The sequence below is a fragment of the Salvelinus fontinalis genome, chromosome 42 (assembly GCF_029448725.1).
Source record: "Salvelinus fontinalis isolate EN_2023a chromosome 42, ASM2944872v1, whole genome shotgun sequence".
Classification (NCBI taxonomy): Eukaryota; Metazoa; Chordata; class Actinopteri; order Salmoniformes; family Salmonidae; genus Salvelinus; species Salvelinus fontinalis.
The window spans coordinates 7,655,073-7,673,966 of NC_074706.1; the positions used below are offsets into that span (position 1 = coordinate 7,655,073).

The 18,894-nt window shown below is 44.2% G+C and overlaps 1 protein-coding gene across 1 annotated transcript in view; it reads right to left on the minus strand.

Annotated features, from left to right (window-relative positions):
• Window positions 1–18,894, minus strand: part of LOC129841358 (vascular endothelial growth factor C-like) — a 68,341-nt gene that overhangs the window by 18,344 nt on the left and 31,103 nt on the right. Inside the window, exons 2-4 of the mRNA XM_055909596.1 lie at window positions 14,411–14,624; window positions 13,924–14,114; window positions 5,075–5,214 (exon numbers count right to left, since the gene is read on the minus strand). Of these exons, the coding sequence (XP_055765571.1) occupies window positions 5,075–5,214; window positions 13,924–14,114; window positions 14,411–14,624 (545 nt within the window). The remainder of the gene's footprint in view (window positions 1–5,074; window positions 5,215–13,923; window positions 14,115–14,410; window positions 14,625–18,894) is intronic.

Genomic DNA, 18,894 nt, shown 5'->3' on the forward strand with positions numbered 1-18,894 from the left:
AGCATTCCCCGTAGGTTTTGATACGTGTCTATTTATATGACGGCTGAACCGGCCAACATGTATTAGACTACCATTCCGTAGCATCTCCTCATTACAGGTGAGATCCTTACACATGTTGAGAGACCTGTGCTTGCAATGCTCTGTGTGTCCTGAGCATTCACAACAGTTAAGAGGAAAGGTCCATGGAAAAGAACCGCAGAGAAACAGACCAGAGAAAGATCAAAGCTCTACTACTGGACCCACGGGTCTGTTTCAGTCTTTAGCAGCTAGCTGAATCCACAGCCCAAACTAATCAATTATTATTAGCCCTCACAGCTTAATTTGGTCCTATTTCTGCAATCCAGAATAATTCTGGGGATGGATTGGTCTAGACTAGGCTCCATTAGGTCACTTTTAGATGTTGTATTCAGCTTCAATGCATCTGTATCCGCAATCAGAAAACATAAACTGTTGCTGCTATGTAACCATACCCCCACTGGAGCTACAGGCAGAAAAGAATGGTGGAAAGAGACACCCCTTAGTGTCAAGGCAAAGAAGAAAAACACAAGGGTTGCGTCCCAAATGGCACCATATTCTCTATATAGTGCACTACTTTTGATTAGAGCCAAATGTGCCCTGGTCAAAAGTAGTGCACTATAAAGGAAAAGGGTGCAATTTGGGATGCATGCTAGCAGAACAAAGTTCTGCTCGCCATAGGAACACATCTGCTTTTTCTTACGCGAGGAGCTGAGCGAAGCCTGGCGATGTATGAGAGCGAGAGCAGCTCACTCGCCGAGGGATGATGCGTTTTCCTGACGTTGAAAATCACTCTGACAGAGGAGCAGGTAGAAAAATACTGTTGTAAAATATCCCATAATAAATAAACTGGTCTGCTGACTCTCTCTGGAAGGATAGTTCTGACATCTCCAGGACCAACTCAGGGTCTTAGGGGACGAACGCTGATCATTTGTCAACTTCATTCCCTCTGAATTAAGACCTTTATTCCATCATTTGATATGTGATGATGTCACAGCCAGATAAGTCATAGCATCATAAACATCCTGAACATGGACTCTCAGCCTCTAACATATTTATTTCATTTGACTTAATCCTTATTTTACCAGGTAAATTGACTGAGAACACATTCTCATTTACAGCAACGACATAAAGAGGACCAGGCATTTCAATTAGTCACGTCAGGTAAGATTGTATCCATTAATCACACATTGTTAAACTTTACTACTGAACTCAAGCATTATACCATGAATAAACTTTTCCGTACCAAAAACACTCAGTCACCTACATTGTAATTCATCGTGCTTCAACCTATCCTATTGATTGGCCCCTATGATACAGCTAGTGCAAAACAGCCTTATAGCATGGCTCATATCCTGCCATAGATCGTTCAGCCAGGTAGTCATGACCTGGACCTCTGGTCTCCATCCCGATTTGTGCCCTGTTCCCTATGGGCCCTGGTCAAAAGTAGAGCACTATAAAATGAATAGGGTACCATTTGGAACGCAGCCCTGGATTTGACTGTAGCAGGCCTCCCATCTGGGATCGATCTGCAGCTCTCTCTTGGCAATACTGTCCTCCCTGGTCGGTCACAACAACACCACAGCTTTAGGACATGGAGAACATTAGGGCTTACAGATCAATGGTGTTCCAGTTGCCATTGCATTGCTAGAGGAGAGTTTTTCACCTTGGGGAATGAGTCATTTCTCGGCATGCTGGCGCATGTCAAGAACGGGCGAAAGGCTAATCCTTCAGTCTGTGGGGTTGACACAAGGGCAATAAACATTTACACTAGTTGCGCTAAAACAGCGCAATGCCGAGCAGAAATAGAGAGCAAGATCCCTTGTTAGTATACTAAGAGCATGTATGAGACTTACAGAGACTTACTATTGATCTAAACATTGTGTCACATTAGAGACTATGAATTGACAGTACATGACATGACAAGGCCGGCGTAGCGTCGGTTGGCATAGCGTTTCTTATTTCGGTTTGAAATGAGCCATTCAATTTTGGGGCGAGGACTTTTTCCTGAACACATGAACTGAAACAGGTCAAACTCTGGGCCCTTGTTGATTATACCTAGGCTCCAGAGTTATACATAGGGCCCGAGTTTTTAGCTATGAGCTCATTGTCTATAGTAAATTCTAAGTGTTTATGGAGTGTTGCTCTTAATCCTGTTTGCTTGCCTTGTGCAGCCCTGGTCTTGCTCTCCTCTCCCTGGGGTGTTGACATGCCGTCCCCACCCTGCTGCTCCATATATCACCACTGTTACTGCTACTGTTAGTGCTACTGCTACTACTACTAGTACTACTGCTACTACTACTGCTACTGCTTCTACTACTACTACTACTACTACTGCTTCTGCTATTACTACTGATTCTACTAGCGCTACTGCTACTACTAGTGCTACTGCTAGGGCTACTGCTACTGCTACTAATACTGCTACTGGTTCTACTACTGCTTCTACTACTGCTACTGCTACTACTACTACTACTGCTATTACTACTGCTACTACTACTACTACTGCTATTACTACTGCTACTACTAGTGCTACCTCTACTACTAGTGCTACTGCTACTGCTATTACTACTTCTACTACTAGTGCTACTGCTACTACTACTACTACTGCTACTGCTATTACTAATTCTACTACTACTACTAGTGCTACTGCTACTACTACTGCTATTACTAGTGATACTACTACTGCTACTGCTATTACTACTGATACTACTACTGCTACTACTACTACTACTGCTACTGCTACTACTACTGCTACTGCTTCTACTACTGCTACTGCTATTACTACGGATACTACTAGTACTACTGCTACTGTTACTGCTACTGCTTCTACTACTGCTACTGCTTCTACTACTGCTACTGCTACTACTAGTGCTACTACTATTGCTACTGCTGCTACTGCTATTGCTACTACTGCTACTACTACTGCTACTACTGCTACTAATGCTACTACTACTACTACTACTACTACTACTACTACTACTACTACTGCTATTGCTACTGCTTGGTGGAAAACCTCTAGATACATGTACCCTATTGTAGAAGAACGACTGCTCTAAGTTTGGTGGAGGCTCTGGAAACAATATTGTCCCCCGACTTGTTCTGATTAAGCTAAACAGTTAACACCCCAGCTAACTCTCCCACCGCTCCCAGAAAACTACTGTATGTAAACACGGCTTAATGTATATCTACAGAACGAGGAGTACTGCAGGAGTAGCAACATCTGATCTTTACATCACCCAAGTGGGTGCTGCACAGGTGTGTATATGATGGAGGAAATGACACTAACTCTAATTATGTAAAAGTGAATTCAGGTCTGGTGACAAAAACACCATCCATTTAACTGTCCTCACTCTACGTAGTGACTATGGACTCAGTCCATAATGCTCCACAGTGCACCGCCCTGCCTAGATGGAAAGTTAATCAAGGTTCACTGCTGGGATTTCCTGTAGTAGCACCTCTTCTATCAACACACTGACAGGAAGCCTTCACAGCACAGGAACAATAGGTGTCCACACTAAATTGGCCAATATGAACCTCTATATCCGTTCAAGGGAAAATACTGATGCTGTACAACACAAGGCAACCTCCCACTGTATCCAAAACACACACAACCCTTTCACCACATATACTCCCAATAAAGAGAACCAGAATCCAGGAACTGACTGGAAAAACTGAGCGAGTTTGTTGGAACTGGGGACTTTTGGTTAGCATGCTGACAGCGGAGACGCTATCCTAAGTTTTTTGGTGCGAGAACGAGCTCTTTGCAGGCTTAAATACATCCGCAACATCTTGCAAACTGTTCTTGAAGTGTATTTCCTGTCCTGTGGTGGACAATGCCTCCTTCTCACTTTCTGGGCATTTGGAAAAGTCCCTGTGACAGATATCTGTTAGAATGCTTTTAGCAGTTCATTCAACGCATCCAACGTATTGGATCTGAAAACACAAGGCATAGACTGGATTAAGAATCCAGAAAAAGGCACTAGAAGAGGCCTATGTAATGCAGAGAAGATACTTTACAGAACTACTCCTACTATTACTACTACCCCTAAGCAGATCAACATAGCTAAGTTAACTAGTATTACTACCCCTAACTCCTACAGGGGTAGGAGCAGATCAACATAGCTAACTTAACTATTACCACTACCCCTAACTCCTACAGGGGTAGGAGCAGATCAACATATCTAAGTTAACTATTACTACTACCCCTAACTCCTACAGGGGTAGGAGCAGATCAACATAGCTAACTTAACTAGTATTACTACCCCTAACTCCTACAGGGGTAGGAGCAGATCAACATAGTTAACTTAACTATTACTACTACCCCTAAGCAGATCAACATAGCTAAGTTAACTAGTACTCCTACCCCTAAGCAGATCAACATAGCTAAGTTAACTAGTACTCCTACCCCTAAGCAGATCAACATAGCTAAGTTAACTATTACTACTACCCCTAAGCAGATCAACATAGCTAAGTTAACTAGTACACCTACCCCTAAGCAGATCAACATAGCTAAGTTAACTAGTACACCTACCCCTAAGCAGATCAACATAGCTAAGTTAACTAGTACTACTACCCCTAAGCAGATCAACATAGTTAACTTAACTATTACTACTACCCCTAAGCAGATCAACATAGCTAAGTTAACTAGTACACCTACCCCTAAGCAGATCAACATAGCTAAGTTAACTAGTACACCTACCCCTAAGCAGATCAACATAGCTAAGTTAACTAGTACTACTACCCCTAAGCAGATCAACATAGTTAACTTAACTATTACTACTACCCCTAAGCAGATCAACATAGCTAAGTTAACTAGTACTCCTACCCCTAAGCAGATCAACATAGCTAAGTTAACTAGTACTACTACCCCTAAGCAGATCAACATAGTTAACTTAACTATTACTACTACCCCTAAGCAGATCAACATAGCTAAGTTAACTAGTACTCCTACCCCTAAGCAGATCAACATAGCTAAGTGAACTAGTACTACTACCCCTAACTCCTACAGCAGATCAACATAACTAAATTAGAGGACTGGATTAAGAAAAGGAACACTTACTCTGGTAGAGATCGTCGTATGATGGAGTGTACTTGTCTGTAGGCGTCCAGTTTGGACAGACAATTGCACACGGTGTGGTTGGCAAAGCTGATAGTCACTAGGTTGTTAACTGTTCTGCTGGAAACTGTGATTTCAAACAGCTAGAAGAAACAGAGAGAGAACATTAGTCAAGTAACAGTTAGTAGGACTTTTAGACAGTTTTCTTTAGTCAACATAATGGTGAAACCTACAAAGAATAGTGGTTTTCAGACAGTTATGAGAGAAAAAAAACTATTATCAAGCAACTGACAGAGATAATAGTACTTTGTAGGACCTGTATTTGTCTTGTTGATGTCACGGCGCAACCAAAATTATGATCAACCTTTTGCAACAGTTTCTTTGCAGCATTCTAGTCAGGACCCTTTGAGGGTTGAAGATTAAATCTAAAAACAGCCAGATAAGTGGGGCTAAGAATGGGGCATGTTGTGCAACTCTAAATTCGCAGACCCCTGACACACAACCACACTGTGTATAAACTCTCTAACCACAACTACAGACAACATTGAAGTGGACGGGATACCAGCCATGAAAGAGGGAACGAGGCAAGGGAGCTTGTTTTTATTAGTGTTGGCAGGAGCTTTCTGTATCACGCCTTGATCAATTAAAAACTATTCATTGTGGTTACTCTGTTCTAGGGCCGCATAGGGAGGAATGGAGTAGACTCAAGCAGTGATTGAGAGTGAGTCTGTGAATGGCCATTGGCCCCCAAAGCATGAATAGCAAACAAAAGTCTCTGTGACTTGAATCCAGACTTTTCTTCCCTTCAATGAAACAGGTCAGTCCACATTCACTCAAAAAAATAACAGACCACTCAATGAGAACTATAGTCCTTTAGGATGATTAAAACTGACCTAAGCAATCAACCCGGTCCTCCTCCTGGCAAACATTTTACCAAGGTAGCCCAGTCTGATTAGTCTCAGCACCTTGGCATGGGCTTTGGCGGAGGCCTTTCCAGCTTCCTTTTAAGAAACCGGTAAAACCTGACAAATGCCCCCGCAATAAATACTGCAACCCTTATAAGTGAGGGGAATATCCGGGAATACCAAAAATACTGTAATAGCGGGATGATCTGACCCCTATGCCCTAACGTCGCCTCAGAACGTCCTCCCCGGTGAAAGGGAGGGGTACTTCCCTACCTTCCCCTACCCGCCCCTCCTTCCCATCCACACCCGGCTCCTTACAGCCGCGCTTACGCACTTACACTGCATCACACATCCCCCCACCGCTCTAAAGACAACACACTAACCGCTTGTTAGGCTGGCAACGTACATGAGCGAGATTCCTTAAGGCATCTTGATGTACTGTACGTGACAATGGACTCTACTCACATCTGGGGAAAGGAAGTGAGCACTACCAAAGAGCTGTCTTAAATAACACCCCCACTGTACCTACAGAATAGTGCATTGAGGGCAGAGGAAAGAAATGCTTAAAGGATCTGTAAAATCAAGTAGCGATGCTCAAATAAAATGTTATTGGTCACATACACATGGTTAGCAGATGTTAATGCGAGTGAGGCGAAATGCTTGTGCTTCTAGTACTGACCGTGCAATAATATCTAACAAGTAATCTAACGCATTTTACAATGACTAACTTACACACACAAATGGAAAGGGATGAATAAGAATATGCACAGTTGAAGTCGGAAGTTACACACACCTTAGCCAAATACATTTAAACTCAGTTTTTCACAATTCTAGACATTTAATCCTCGTAAAAATTCCCTGTCTTAGGTCAGACAGGATCACCACTTTATTTTAAGAATGTGAAATGTATGTCAGAATAATAGTAGAGAGAATGATTTATTTCAGCTTTTATTTCTTTCATCACATTCCCTGTGGGTCAGAAGTTTACATACACTCAATTAGTATTTGGTTGCATTGCCTTTAAATTGTTTCACTTCGGTCAAATGTTTTGGGTAGCCTTCCACAAGCTTCCCACAATAAGTTGGGTGAATTTTGGCCCATTCCTCCTGACAGAGCTGGTGTACCTGACTCAGGTTTGTAGGCCTCCTTGCTCGCACATGCTTTCAGTTCTGCCCACACATTTTCTATAGGATTAAGGTCAGGCTTTGTGATGGCCACTACAATACCTTGACTGTGTTGTCCTTAAGCCATTTTGCCACAACTTTGGAAGTATGCTTGGGGTCATTGTCCATTTGGAAGACCCATTTGCGACCAAGCTTTAACTTCCTGAATGATGTCTTAAAATGTTGCTTCAATATATCCACATCCTTTTCCTCCTCATGATGTCATCTATTTTGTGAAGTGCACCAGTCCCTCCTGCAGCAAGCACCCCCACAGCATGATGCTGCCACCCCCTTGCTTCACGGTTGGGATTGTGTTCTTCGGTTTGCAAGCTTTTCCTCCAAACATAACGATGGTCATTATGGCTAAACAGTTCTATTTTTGTTTCATCAGACCAGAGGACATTTCTGCAAAAAGTACGATATTTGTCCCCAGGTGCAGTTGCAAACCATAGTCTGGCTTTTTTATGGCAGTTTTGGAGCAGTGGTTCTTCCTTGCTGAGCGGCCTTTCAGGTTATGTCAATATAGAACTCGTTTTACTGTGGATATAGATACCTATGTACCTGTTTCCTCCAGCATCTTCACAAGGTCCATTGCTGTTGTTCTGGGATTGATTTGCACTTTTCGCACCAAAGTACGCTCATCTCTACAGAATGCATCTCCTTCCTGAGCGGTATGACGGCTGTGTGGTCCCATGGTGTTTATATTTGCGTACTATTGTTTGTACAGATGAACGTGGTACCTTCAGGCGTTTGGAAATTGCGTCCAAGGATGAACCAAAGAGGCACAGAGTTTGAAGGTAGGCCTTGAAATACATCCACAGGTACACCTTCAATTGAGCTTCTAAAGCCATGACATAATTTTATGGAATTTTCCAAGCTGTTTAAATTTTCCAAGCTGTTTAAAGGCACAGTCAACGTATGTAAACTTCTGATCCACTGGAATTGTGAGACAGTGAATTATAAGTGAAATAATCTGTCTGTAAACAATTGTTGGAAAAATTACTTACCTACTTGCCAAAACTATAGTTTGTTGACAAGAAATTTGTGGAGTGGTTGAAAAATGATGTAAATGTAAACTTCCAACTTCAACTGTACATATAAATATATGGATGAGTGATGGCCGTGCGGCATAGGCAAGATGCAGTAGATGGTATAGAATACAGTATATACATATGAGATTAGTAATGTAGGATATGTAGACATTATTAAAATGGTTTTGTTGAAAGTGACTAGTGATACCTTATTAAATCAATTTATTACATTTATTTAAGTGGCAAGAGATTTGAGTCAGTATGTTGGCAGCAGCCACTCTATGTTAGTGATGGCTGTTTAACAGTCTGATGGCCTTGAGATAGAAGCTGTTTTTCAGTCTCTACGTCCCAGCTTTGATGCACCTGTACTGACCTCGCCTTCTGGATGATAGCGGGGTGAACAGGCAGTGGCTCGGGTGGTTGTTATCCTTGATGATCTTTATGGTCTTCCTGTGACATCGGGTGCTGTAGGTGTCCTGGAGGGCAGGTAGTTTGCCCCCGGTGATGCATTGTGCAAACCGCACCACCCTCTGGAGAGCCCTGCGGTTGTGGGCGGAGCAGTTCCCGTACCAGGTGGTGATACACCCCGACAGGATGCTCTCGATTGTGCATCTGTTAAAGTTTGTGTTGTGTTTTCGCTGTTGTGTGGGTGGACCATTTAAATTTGTCTGTGATGTGTACGCCGAGGAACTTGAAACTTGCCACCTTCTCCACTACTGTCCCGTCGATGTGGATGGGGGAGTGCTTCCTTTGCTCTTTCCTGAAGTCCACGATCATCTCCTTTATTTTGTTGACGTTGAGTTAGAGGTTATTTTCCTGACACCACACTCTGAGGGCCCTCACCTCCTCCCTGTAGGCCGTCTCTCCAATGTTGGTAATTAAGCCTACCACTGTAGTGTCGTCTGCAAACTTGATGATTGAGTTGGAGGAGTGCATGGCCACACAGTCATGGGTGAACAGGGATTACAGGAGAGGGCTGAGAATGCACCCTTGTGGGGCTCCTTGGTTGAGGATCAGCAGGCTGGAGATGTTGTTTCCTACCCTCACCACCTGGGGGTGGCCCGTCAGAAAGTCCAGGACCCAGTTGCACAGGGCGGGGTCGAGACCTAGGGTCTCGAGCTTAATGACGAGTTTGGAGGGTACTATGGTGTTAAAATCCAGCTGATGTATGAAGGGATAAATAAATACATTTGATTTGAGTTGAAATGCTGCGATGTAGTCAATGAACAGCATTCTTACATAGGTATTCCTCTTGTCAAGATGGAATAGGGCAGTGTGCAGTGTGATGGCGATTGAGTCGTCTGTGGACCCATTGAGGCGGTAAGCAAATTGGAGTGGATCTAGGGTATCAGGTAGGGTGGAGGTGATATGATCCTTGACTCGTCTCTCAAAGCACTTCATGATGACAGAAGTGTATGCTACAGGGCGATAGTAATTTAGTTCAGTTACCTTAGTTTTCTTGGGAACAGGAACATTGGTGGCCATCTTGAAGCATGTGGTCACAGCAGACTGGGATAGGGATTGATTGAATATGTCCGTAAACACACCAGCCAGCTGGTCTGCGCATGCTCTGAGGACGCGGCTAGGGATACCGTCTGGGCCGGCAGCTTGCGAGGGTTAACACATTTAAATGTTTTACTCACGTTGGCCACGGTAAAGGAGAGCCCACAGACTTTGGTAGCAGGCTGTGTCAGTGGCACTGTATTGTCCTCAAAGCTAGCAAAGAAGTTGTTTAATTTGTCTAGGAGCAAGACGTCGATGTCCGCGACGAGGCTGGTTTTCTTTTGTAATCCGTGATTGACTGTAGACCCTGCCACATACGTCTAGTGTCTGAGCTATTGAATTGTGACTCTACTTTGTCTCTATACTGACGCTTTGCTTGTTTGATTGCCTTGCAGAGGGAATAGCTACACTGTTTGTATTCTGTCTAGTTTCCAGTCGCCTTGCCATGATTGAATTGGATAGTTCACCCTTTCAGTTTTGAGCGAATGCTGCCATCAATCCACGGTTGCTGGTTAGGGAAGGTTTTAATAGTCAAAGTGGGTACAACATCACCGATGCATTTGCTAATTAACTCGCTCACTGAGTCAGCGTATACATCAATTGTATTGTCTAAGGCTACCCGGAACATATCCCCAGTCCACATGATCGAAGCAATATTGAAGCACGGAATCCGATATGTCAGACAATAATTGGATAGACCTGAGTACGGGCGTTTCCTGTTTTAGTTTCTGTCTGTAGGCTGGGATCAACAAAATGGAGTCATGGTCAGAGTTACCGAAGGGAGGGCGGGGCGGGTTGGGGGGTTGGGGGATCTGTATACATCGCGGAAGTTAGATTAGCAATGGTCGAGAATGCTACCAGCCTGTGTCGCACATTTAATATGCTGATAGAATTTAGGAAGCCTTGTTCTCATATTAGCTTTGTTAAAATCCCCAGCTACAATAAATGCAGCCCCAGGATGTATGGTTTCCAGTTTACATAGAGTCCAGTGAAGTTCTTTCAGGGCCGTCGGGGTATCTGCCTGGGGGGATATACACGGCTGTGACTATAATCAAAGATAATTCGCTTGGTAGATAATGAGGCTGGCATTAGATTGTAAGGAATTCTAAATCAAGTGAACAAAATGACTTAAGTTCCTGTATGTTGTTATGATCGCAACATGAGTCATTCATCATAAGGCATACACCCCCACCCTTCTTCTTACCAGAGAGTTGTTTGTTTCTGTTGGTGCGATGCGTGAAGAAACCGGACAGCTGTACCAACTCTGACAACATATCCCGAGTGAGCCATGTTTCCGTGAAACAGAGAATGTTACAATCTCTGATGTCTCTCTGGAAGGCAACTCGTGCCCTAATTTCGTCCACCTTGTTGTCCAGAGATTGGACATTGGCGAGTAATATGCTCGGAAGCGGTGTATGGTGTGCTCGCCTTCTAAGTCTGACCAGTTGGCCACTCCGTCTGCCTCTCCTGCAGCGACCGTGTTGTTTTGTGTCGGCCTCTGGGATAAGATCCTACGTCCAGGGTGGAGGTCTGAACAAAGGATCCGCTTCGGGAAAGACATATTCCTGGTCGTAATGATGGTAAGTTAACATCACTTTTATATCCAATAGTTCTTCCCGGCTGTATGTAATAACGCTTGAGATTTTCTGGGCTAACAATGTAAGAAATAATACAGAAAAACCCCGAATTACTGCATAGTTTCCTAAGGACCTGATGCGAGGCGACCAACTCTGTCGGCGCCATGATACTGCAGGTCACGTAAAGTAAAAGTCAGGTAAACTGTTTATTAATTAAGTTCATCCTAACTATTCAGCGAGTTAATCTGTCTGAATGCGGCCCTGTCAAACACATGAGTTCGTTGAGTCATTTACAATCCACTGAGCCTGCACATTGTTTGGGTTCAGGTGGGCATAAAGCCAGATAAGAGGTAACTGGAGAGACATTTGATTGGCCATTAGTTCTGTAGTGGAAACCAAACAGTAGGCCTACAGACCAACCTGCCTGGCCACAGACCAACCTGCCTGGCTACAGACCAATCTGCCTGGCCACAGACCAACCTGCCTGGCCACAGACCAATCTGCCTGGCCACAGACCAACCTGCCTGGCCACAGACCAACCTGCCTGGCCACAGACCAACCTGCCTGGCCACAGACCAATCTGCCTGGCCACAGACCAACCTGCCTGGCCACAGACCAACCTGCCTGGCCACAGACCAACCTGCCTGGCCACAGACCAACCTGCCTGGCTACAGACCAATCTGCCTGGCCACAGACCAACCTGCCTGGCCACAGACCAACCTGCCTGGCCACAGACCAACCTGCCTGGCTACAGACCAACCTGCCTGGCTACAGACCAACCTGCCTGGCTACAGACAAATCTGCCTGGCCACAGACCAACCTGCCTGGCTACAGACCAACCTGCCTGGCTACAGACAAATCTGCCTGGCCACAGACCAACCTGCCTGGCCACAGACCAACCTGCCTGGCCACAGACCAACCTGCCTGGCTACAGACCAATCTGCCTGGCCACAGACCAACCTGCCTGGCCACAGACCAGCCTGCCTGGCTACAGATTGACAAGTAGTTCAGAGGTTGTGGGTGATGTCAGGGGGAGTAGACACAACAAGCTAGTCTTTCTCTGAGGATACCCAGTAGTACCATAAGTCAGTGGTTTAGCTATGAGTCTCCAAGTAAGCCAATCGAAGAGTCATGGGAGCTGTAGTTGGGCTTGAAATCAATGACAAAATAGCATGGAAAATGCATGCTTCAATTTTCAATCTGAATCCAATCACGCTTGGTTTGTATCCAACCGCCAATGTTTAACGAGTAGTTACGTTACCAAACACATGTAGGCTATATTACTTAGCTGTGTTATTGAACTGCAGGTTTCAATTTCATTCTTGGTGCCCTGCGTCTTGCTAATGAGAGCTATATAGAACTATAGAACCCTTCACTTAAATCTGACCCCTTTGGATGGAGAACATATGTTTTATCTGCATAGATCAGGGCACGCCAGCGCTCAGCTGAATTGTACAGACGAGTCCTAATCTAACATCTATGCTCCCCCAGTGTCTCCTTGAATGTTGATGCATGCTTATTCTCTGACGCAAACACATTTACTGTACCACACAGACCCCCCTCCCTCCCCCACAGCATATCACATCTCAGAGCCCTATGAGTCTAGTTCCCTCGTCATGAAAAACATTGCACTGTTGAATTGCACGAAAACAATTGCACAACTATTAGGTCTTTTCTCTGATCCCCTAAAATAGAGAATCTAATTTCTTGATGGTCCAAAAAAAATGTGTTAGGGCAGTAAAGATTATAAGAAAAACTCTTAGGTTCCCAGGGGTGACCAGGATTAAGTCAAGTAGGTCATTGAGTTACACTTACAGAGGCTGTGGTAGGTCTCCATAGCAACATTAGCAGTCTAACAACAGTTGCAATGTTAAGGCCTTGACCAGGAGGACTCAGACTCAAACCCCTGACTGTGAGCGTGTCATGCTTTACATCACACAGACTCAGAATAGCCCGGCTGGGCTCAGCCCACCCAAAATAAGTGGACAATTAAAAGAGGTCTAGCCGCTAATAACTCCAACACGCACACAACCTCGCAGAAGGCCCCCTGCCTGCCGTTTACCCCCTGAATCAAGGTGGGACACTGAGAATGAACCCCTCACTCACATCAGTCTAGTAGAGAAAAACTATGCGTAGGCTTTAAAGAAGCTATAAGCACATCAGAGTACATCCAATACGTCATTTGGATTTCCACAGATCACACTCTGTAAAAAAAAATGCATTGTTTTGGCATTTCCATGCAAATCAACTGAACCATTTCTAAATCATATGAAGCAAGGCTTTAACCCAACTCCAGTCCTCAGGGGCCTGTGTGTCTAACGGTTGTCAGGTCTTGCCATTCAACTAGTAAAATGATGATCTGTAAGTGATCTGTGGTCAATCAAGATACTGCGGCCTGTGAGGACTGCAGTTGAGTACCGGCGCTGTTTAAAAACCCCACTCCAACATAGCCAACACACGCACACTCGCGCACACACACACATGCACACACACATGCACACACACACACACACACACACACACACACACACACACACACACACACACACACACACACACACACACACACACACACACACACACACACACACACACACACACACACACACACACACACACACACACACACACACACCACAGTCCCCCCCCTCCCCCAGGTTGTGTGTAACTCACCGTCTTGCTGATGTAGGAGGTGCTGATGTTCATACACTGATGCGCCTCGCTGTTGCAGCAGCCCCCACATCTGTAGACAGACACGCAGGGTGGTTTATAGAAGGTGTTTGTAGCCGCCCCAAACTCTTTCCCCACATCTAAACAAACTTCTCGTGGCATGCACTGGGTCTTTTTCCACTCTGACACAATACCTGTTGGATGCACGTTGAGAGAATCAGACAGGAAGACCAGAGCATTAAAATGACATCATCATTCGACAAACCATGTATTGTATTGCACTTCCTGTATTGACGTCAGTCAAGAAAACTGGGCAATCAAATGTATTTTCTTTTTTAGGTGATATCAATTTGTTTGCGGAACTAAGCACTGATCTAATTGTTTGTTATAGTCAAATGCTACTATCCTACAGGGTCAGTTGGTCAACACCCAACAAATCTAGACAGGCCAACAGTGACAGAAAAAGCATCTGCTGAAAACAGACACTTACTTTTCAGTGTGTCAGGGTTGAAGGAAGCGAACGCCGGCAGTTCGTCGCTCGATCGCGTTTCCGTGGCTGTGTGTTCCCCTCTCAGGGTGAAGCGTGCGCCACGCTTGGACCGGCAACTGAGCACGCTGTAGTAGTTAGGGTACACTATCCTCATCAGTTCGTCAACACTGGCCACGGAGCGCAGCTGCTGCTCAAGGTCTGGCTCCGACGGCTCCTGGATGGAAAGAACAGAGAGACCATATAAGGACTGATGTACTGGTACCGTTATCACACGTTAAGAACTGGGGAGAAGACATGAAGGTATTTGGTTTGAGGAGACCTCCCACAGTAGTGTGGTGAATGATACAGACAGAGTTCACGAGGAAGTGTGTTACCAGAGTCAACTCAGTCGGAGACAATACCATGATCTGATGAATTGACGTAGATCGTATTGTTCTTTGTTAGGAGGAGGAAGAGTGTTTAGAAAGGAATCTCATGGTGATGGTTTTGACTCACGGACATAGACATGTCACTAACCCCCTAGTAAGTGTAATAAATGCTTGTTTAGCCATATTGAGCATTTTCATTGGTTCGAAACCATTTCAATTGCATTGGTAAAGCATTTCCTGTCCTGACAGCCAACAATATTAAAAGAATCAGTGGAATCAGGTGATATGAGTTGTGTTAGTTTTGCTATTTATTCCAAAACATAATTCTCATTCAATGCTGAGAATCCATTTATATTGCGCCACCTTCAACCTTCAACCACAGACCAGTATTGAAATGAAAAAAAAAAAATATATATATATGTATATATAGAATTATAACTACAAATAAGTGCGGAGTGAAAGTTAAAAAGCTTTTAACGTATGGGCTAAGACATAATTAAAATACACCAACACGTAACCTTTACACCTTCAGGGTGTCTACACAGTGGAGAGGCAGACCAATATTGTCTGAAAGGGTAGGGAGACGTGAATAAAACAGAACGCTTGGTGTGAGGGTAGCTACTATAGCTAATGACCTGTTCTCCTTCAACAGTACAACCAACCTCTGGAAGACATCCGTATCAGAATCGTCTAGTACACTTTCAGCACCCGGTTGTCCCTCACCGACCAGACATTGACAGGCTGCTTCCCTCCCTACACACCGCCACTCCTTGGGGGATACGAGTTTGCAAAGTGTGAAAACATGAGCACTGTCTGACAGCGTACAGGAGTCGCTGATGAAAAGTGATACTGTTGTCTAGAACATTCCAGAAAACATGCCCTCATGAGTCATGACCCCGATGATAACCAAAAAAGAGAGAGAAAGAAAGAGAAAACCTCCCTCCCTCACATTCGTCTCCCTTCAAGGTGTCAAAAAGCGAAAGTAAGAAAAAAATGGCCAATAAATGTTTTTCTTTTCTTTTTCCGGACAGACTCTATCTGGGTAATTCATAATAGTTTATTATCTAAGACCGGGCTGGGATTATTCAATAGACATGACATCTTATTCCGTGCTGACCACCATGTTTACAGACTGGTATGTAAGGTTCTTGACTCTAATTTACAGAGAACACATCTCTTAACTGCTTGTCTTGGAGAACATGAATCATATGTTTGCCTTAAAGCTTGTGGGATGTTTAGTGTTTTAAAACATGTTGACAGGACAGGCAAATTCAACAAAGACATGAACCATTATGTTTTCCCGAGTTGAGTTGTTTCCAGAGAAGGTTATTTAATAATATCTTGATTTGTCAAGTTCATCTTGTCTTCAAAGATGAGCCATGAGCTGTTTGCAAACATTTCCCCCAAATGATAAGAGGATTGAACTGAAAGGGGACGTGCATTGCAGTTCGCAGACAATTAACAGATTGGAAACATACTGATTGTATTATTCAATTCAGGGAATGCTTGTTGGACTCCGATACCCTCCAAGGACTCAGGTTCAAGCCTTTGCTTTGACATCAGATGTCATGACTTAATAAACAAGGCAAAGCAAACAACGGGATGGAACAGCAGGTCCATCTTTTACTCCCGTATCGCCAAAAGTTCATTGACAATACGACCTCAGCTCCACTCTGGTTGACATCCTCCAGAAACAAAGAGAGAAAGCGCTTGACCTTTCTGTCAGGTTACAGAGGAACCTTAGAGTCATTTCTATATTGGAATCTACAGCGTACTGCCTGTACAGCGGTGGTATTCAACTCTGGTCCTCTAGACAGGCAACATCTCTCTCCCGAGCACTGCTTCCTCGTCAAAGTATCAGGTGAAGAGGTAGAATTCAATTCCTTGTAGTAAGCGGGCATTTTGCCCTTTATTTATTCAGGAAAGTCAAACACCAGAGAAACCCTGAACAAGACTATTGTATTAGACTCCTTTCATGTGTTAGTTTACAATGGTTCTATAGATAACAGCGTAACGTGGTTTCCTACCAGGAACACTAGACACTGTGTGTGTGTGTGTGTGTGTGTGTGTGTGTGTGTGTGTGTGTGTGTGTGTGTGTGTGTGTGTGTGTGTGTGTGTGTGTGTGTGTGTGTGTGTGTGTGTGTGTGTGTGTGTGTGTGTGTGTGTGTGTGTGTGTGTGTGTGTGTGTGTAAGCTTATTCACACCTTGGTCCACCCTCACGTTCGTTCACTAGGGGGAAAGAAATGTCTGACGTCTTAAATCCATTTTAAGAGACAAAGGCAAAACAGTGAACAAACGTATCTCCGACTAAACATTCCGTTTAACTAGAAATATAACCTATTGTTGTTTTACTATTGACTCGGGAGCACAGAGTACAGAAGACCAATATGGAAACGCACAGTAAGGATTCACAGTGGAATGCATCCAGCAGGCAGTAGATACTTGACAGTATAGTACAGTAGGCAAGCAGAACATTCGATAGGTCCTTTCCTGCAGTCAAATGATATTGGGATGCAATGTAATGTAATATTGGGATGCAAACTACAAATGTTGTACATTTCAACTCTATATCTGACATGGTACAGGTGTCTTATTTTTGTTAAGCCCATAACCATATGTGTGAGGTGTATACTTTGTTTCAAAGTAGATTTGTTTAAGACTACCAAGAAACACTCTGTGTGACCCCGATTTAGCCCACTGCAGTAAAAAGCTTTAAATGAATCACGTCCACCACAAAACACACCCCTTTCGTTTGTTCCATGCCGTTTAGAACTCTGCCAAGCAATCCCACTGATGACACTTACATTGACTACTTTTGACTAGGGTTCATGCGGTGAAAGTTTTGAAGTCACAGGATATGAATGACCGCGCGGACAGACATACAGTCCGGATAAAAGAATGTTCAAAATGTAACACATAAAACCTCAGCCAAAGTTCATTTTTTGTCAGTCCTGGTCTTCATCCAAAATGACACAGTATTCCCTTCATAGTGCACGAAAGTAGTGCACTGTATAGGGAATAGGGTGCCATTTTGGACGAATCTCTGCTGTTAGTGGAATGCACTGCCACAGGCACAGGAAGGTGAATGTATGACTGAGTGTTGGTAATGGAACATTATTGCCACACTACAAGTAGGCACAGGAAATCCTCCTGACCACTATGACAATAATAAAATGCCAGTGTGGTTTAATCATCAGCGTGTGTGGTTCCAATTACCATGCAAACATGCTCACCCTTGCCTTAAAATAGTATTGTAAACTGAGCTGACTTTCAGTTGTTCACTTGACACCATTAGGAGGGAGTGGCTAGGGCCAGGAGGTTTCCCTGACCATGTTATCTGACCAGGAAAAACTCCAGTGCCTGGTTGTATAGATTACAACCAGGGCTGTGAGATTCCCCTTGTCAGGGAAAACGGACAATAAACAATGTCACGATAGATTCATATGTGTGGGAGTTACTTTCTGTAACGAACAGGAGAAACCTGTGGCCGAAGTGATGGCCTCAGTCCTGAGTTACTGGAAGGCTGCTACATCCTATACTGTACAGTATGGCTCCAGGTATTTCCTATGATGACAGGTATAAACCACAGTCCGAGCCTGGGCTGGACGGTGAAGCAGCAGTGTCCGTGCTTCCTCTGACTAAGCAGAGCAGAACAGGTTTAAGGGTACCGGGCAAGCCCCCATCCTCCCTCCCTCCCCCCTCCCTCCCCCTCGTCGTCTGGTTCACCAGCATCCCGGATGCTCTAGGATCCAGCAGCCCAAAACGATCTTCCCAATCTGAGCCTGGAATTCCTCTCTTCCGTTCTCCTGCAGGGCCAGGGATTTAATCCGTGTTGCCAGGATTCAACTAGAATCTACCTCTTCAAATATATTACCATGCATGTATTGCCATGGGGAGCATATGATACTGTATGGTCCGTTTGTATCTGTTTTACACTGCCTAAAGACGGAGCCTGATGTCATGTTCTGCATTAGAGTGACATTTAGTGAGCAAACCGCCTGACAAGATTTTTCCATTCCCAAAAGTGATGTCATAATCAATAAAAACAGTCAAAATCCTGCCAAAGTCAGACAGTGACTCATCGATATTGCATAAATAGTGAATTAAAGATTTCCT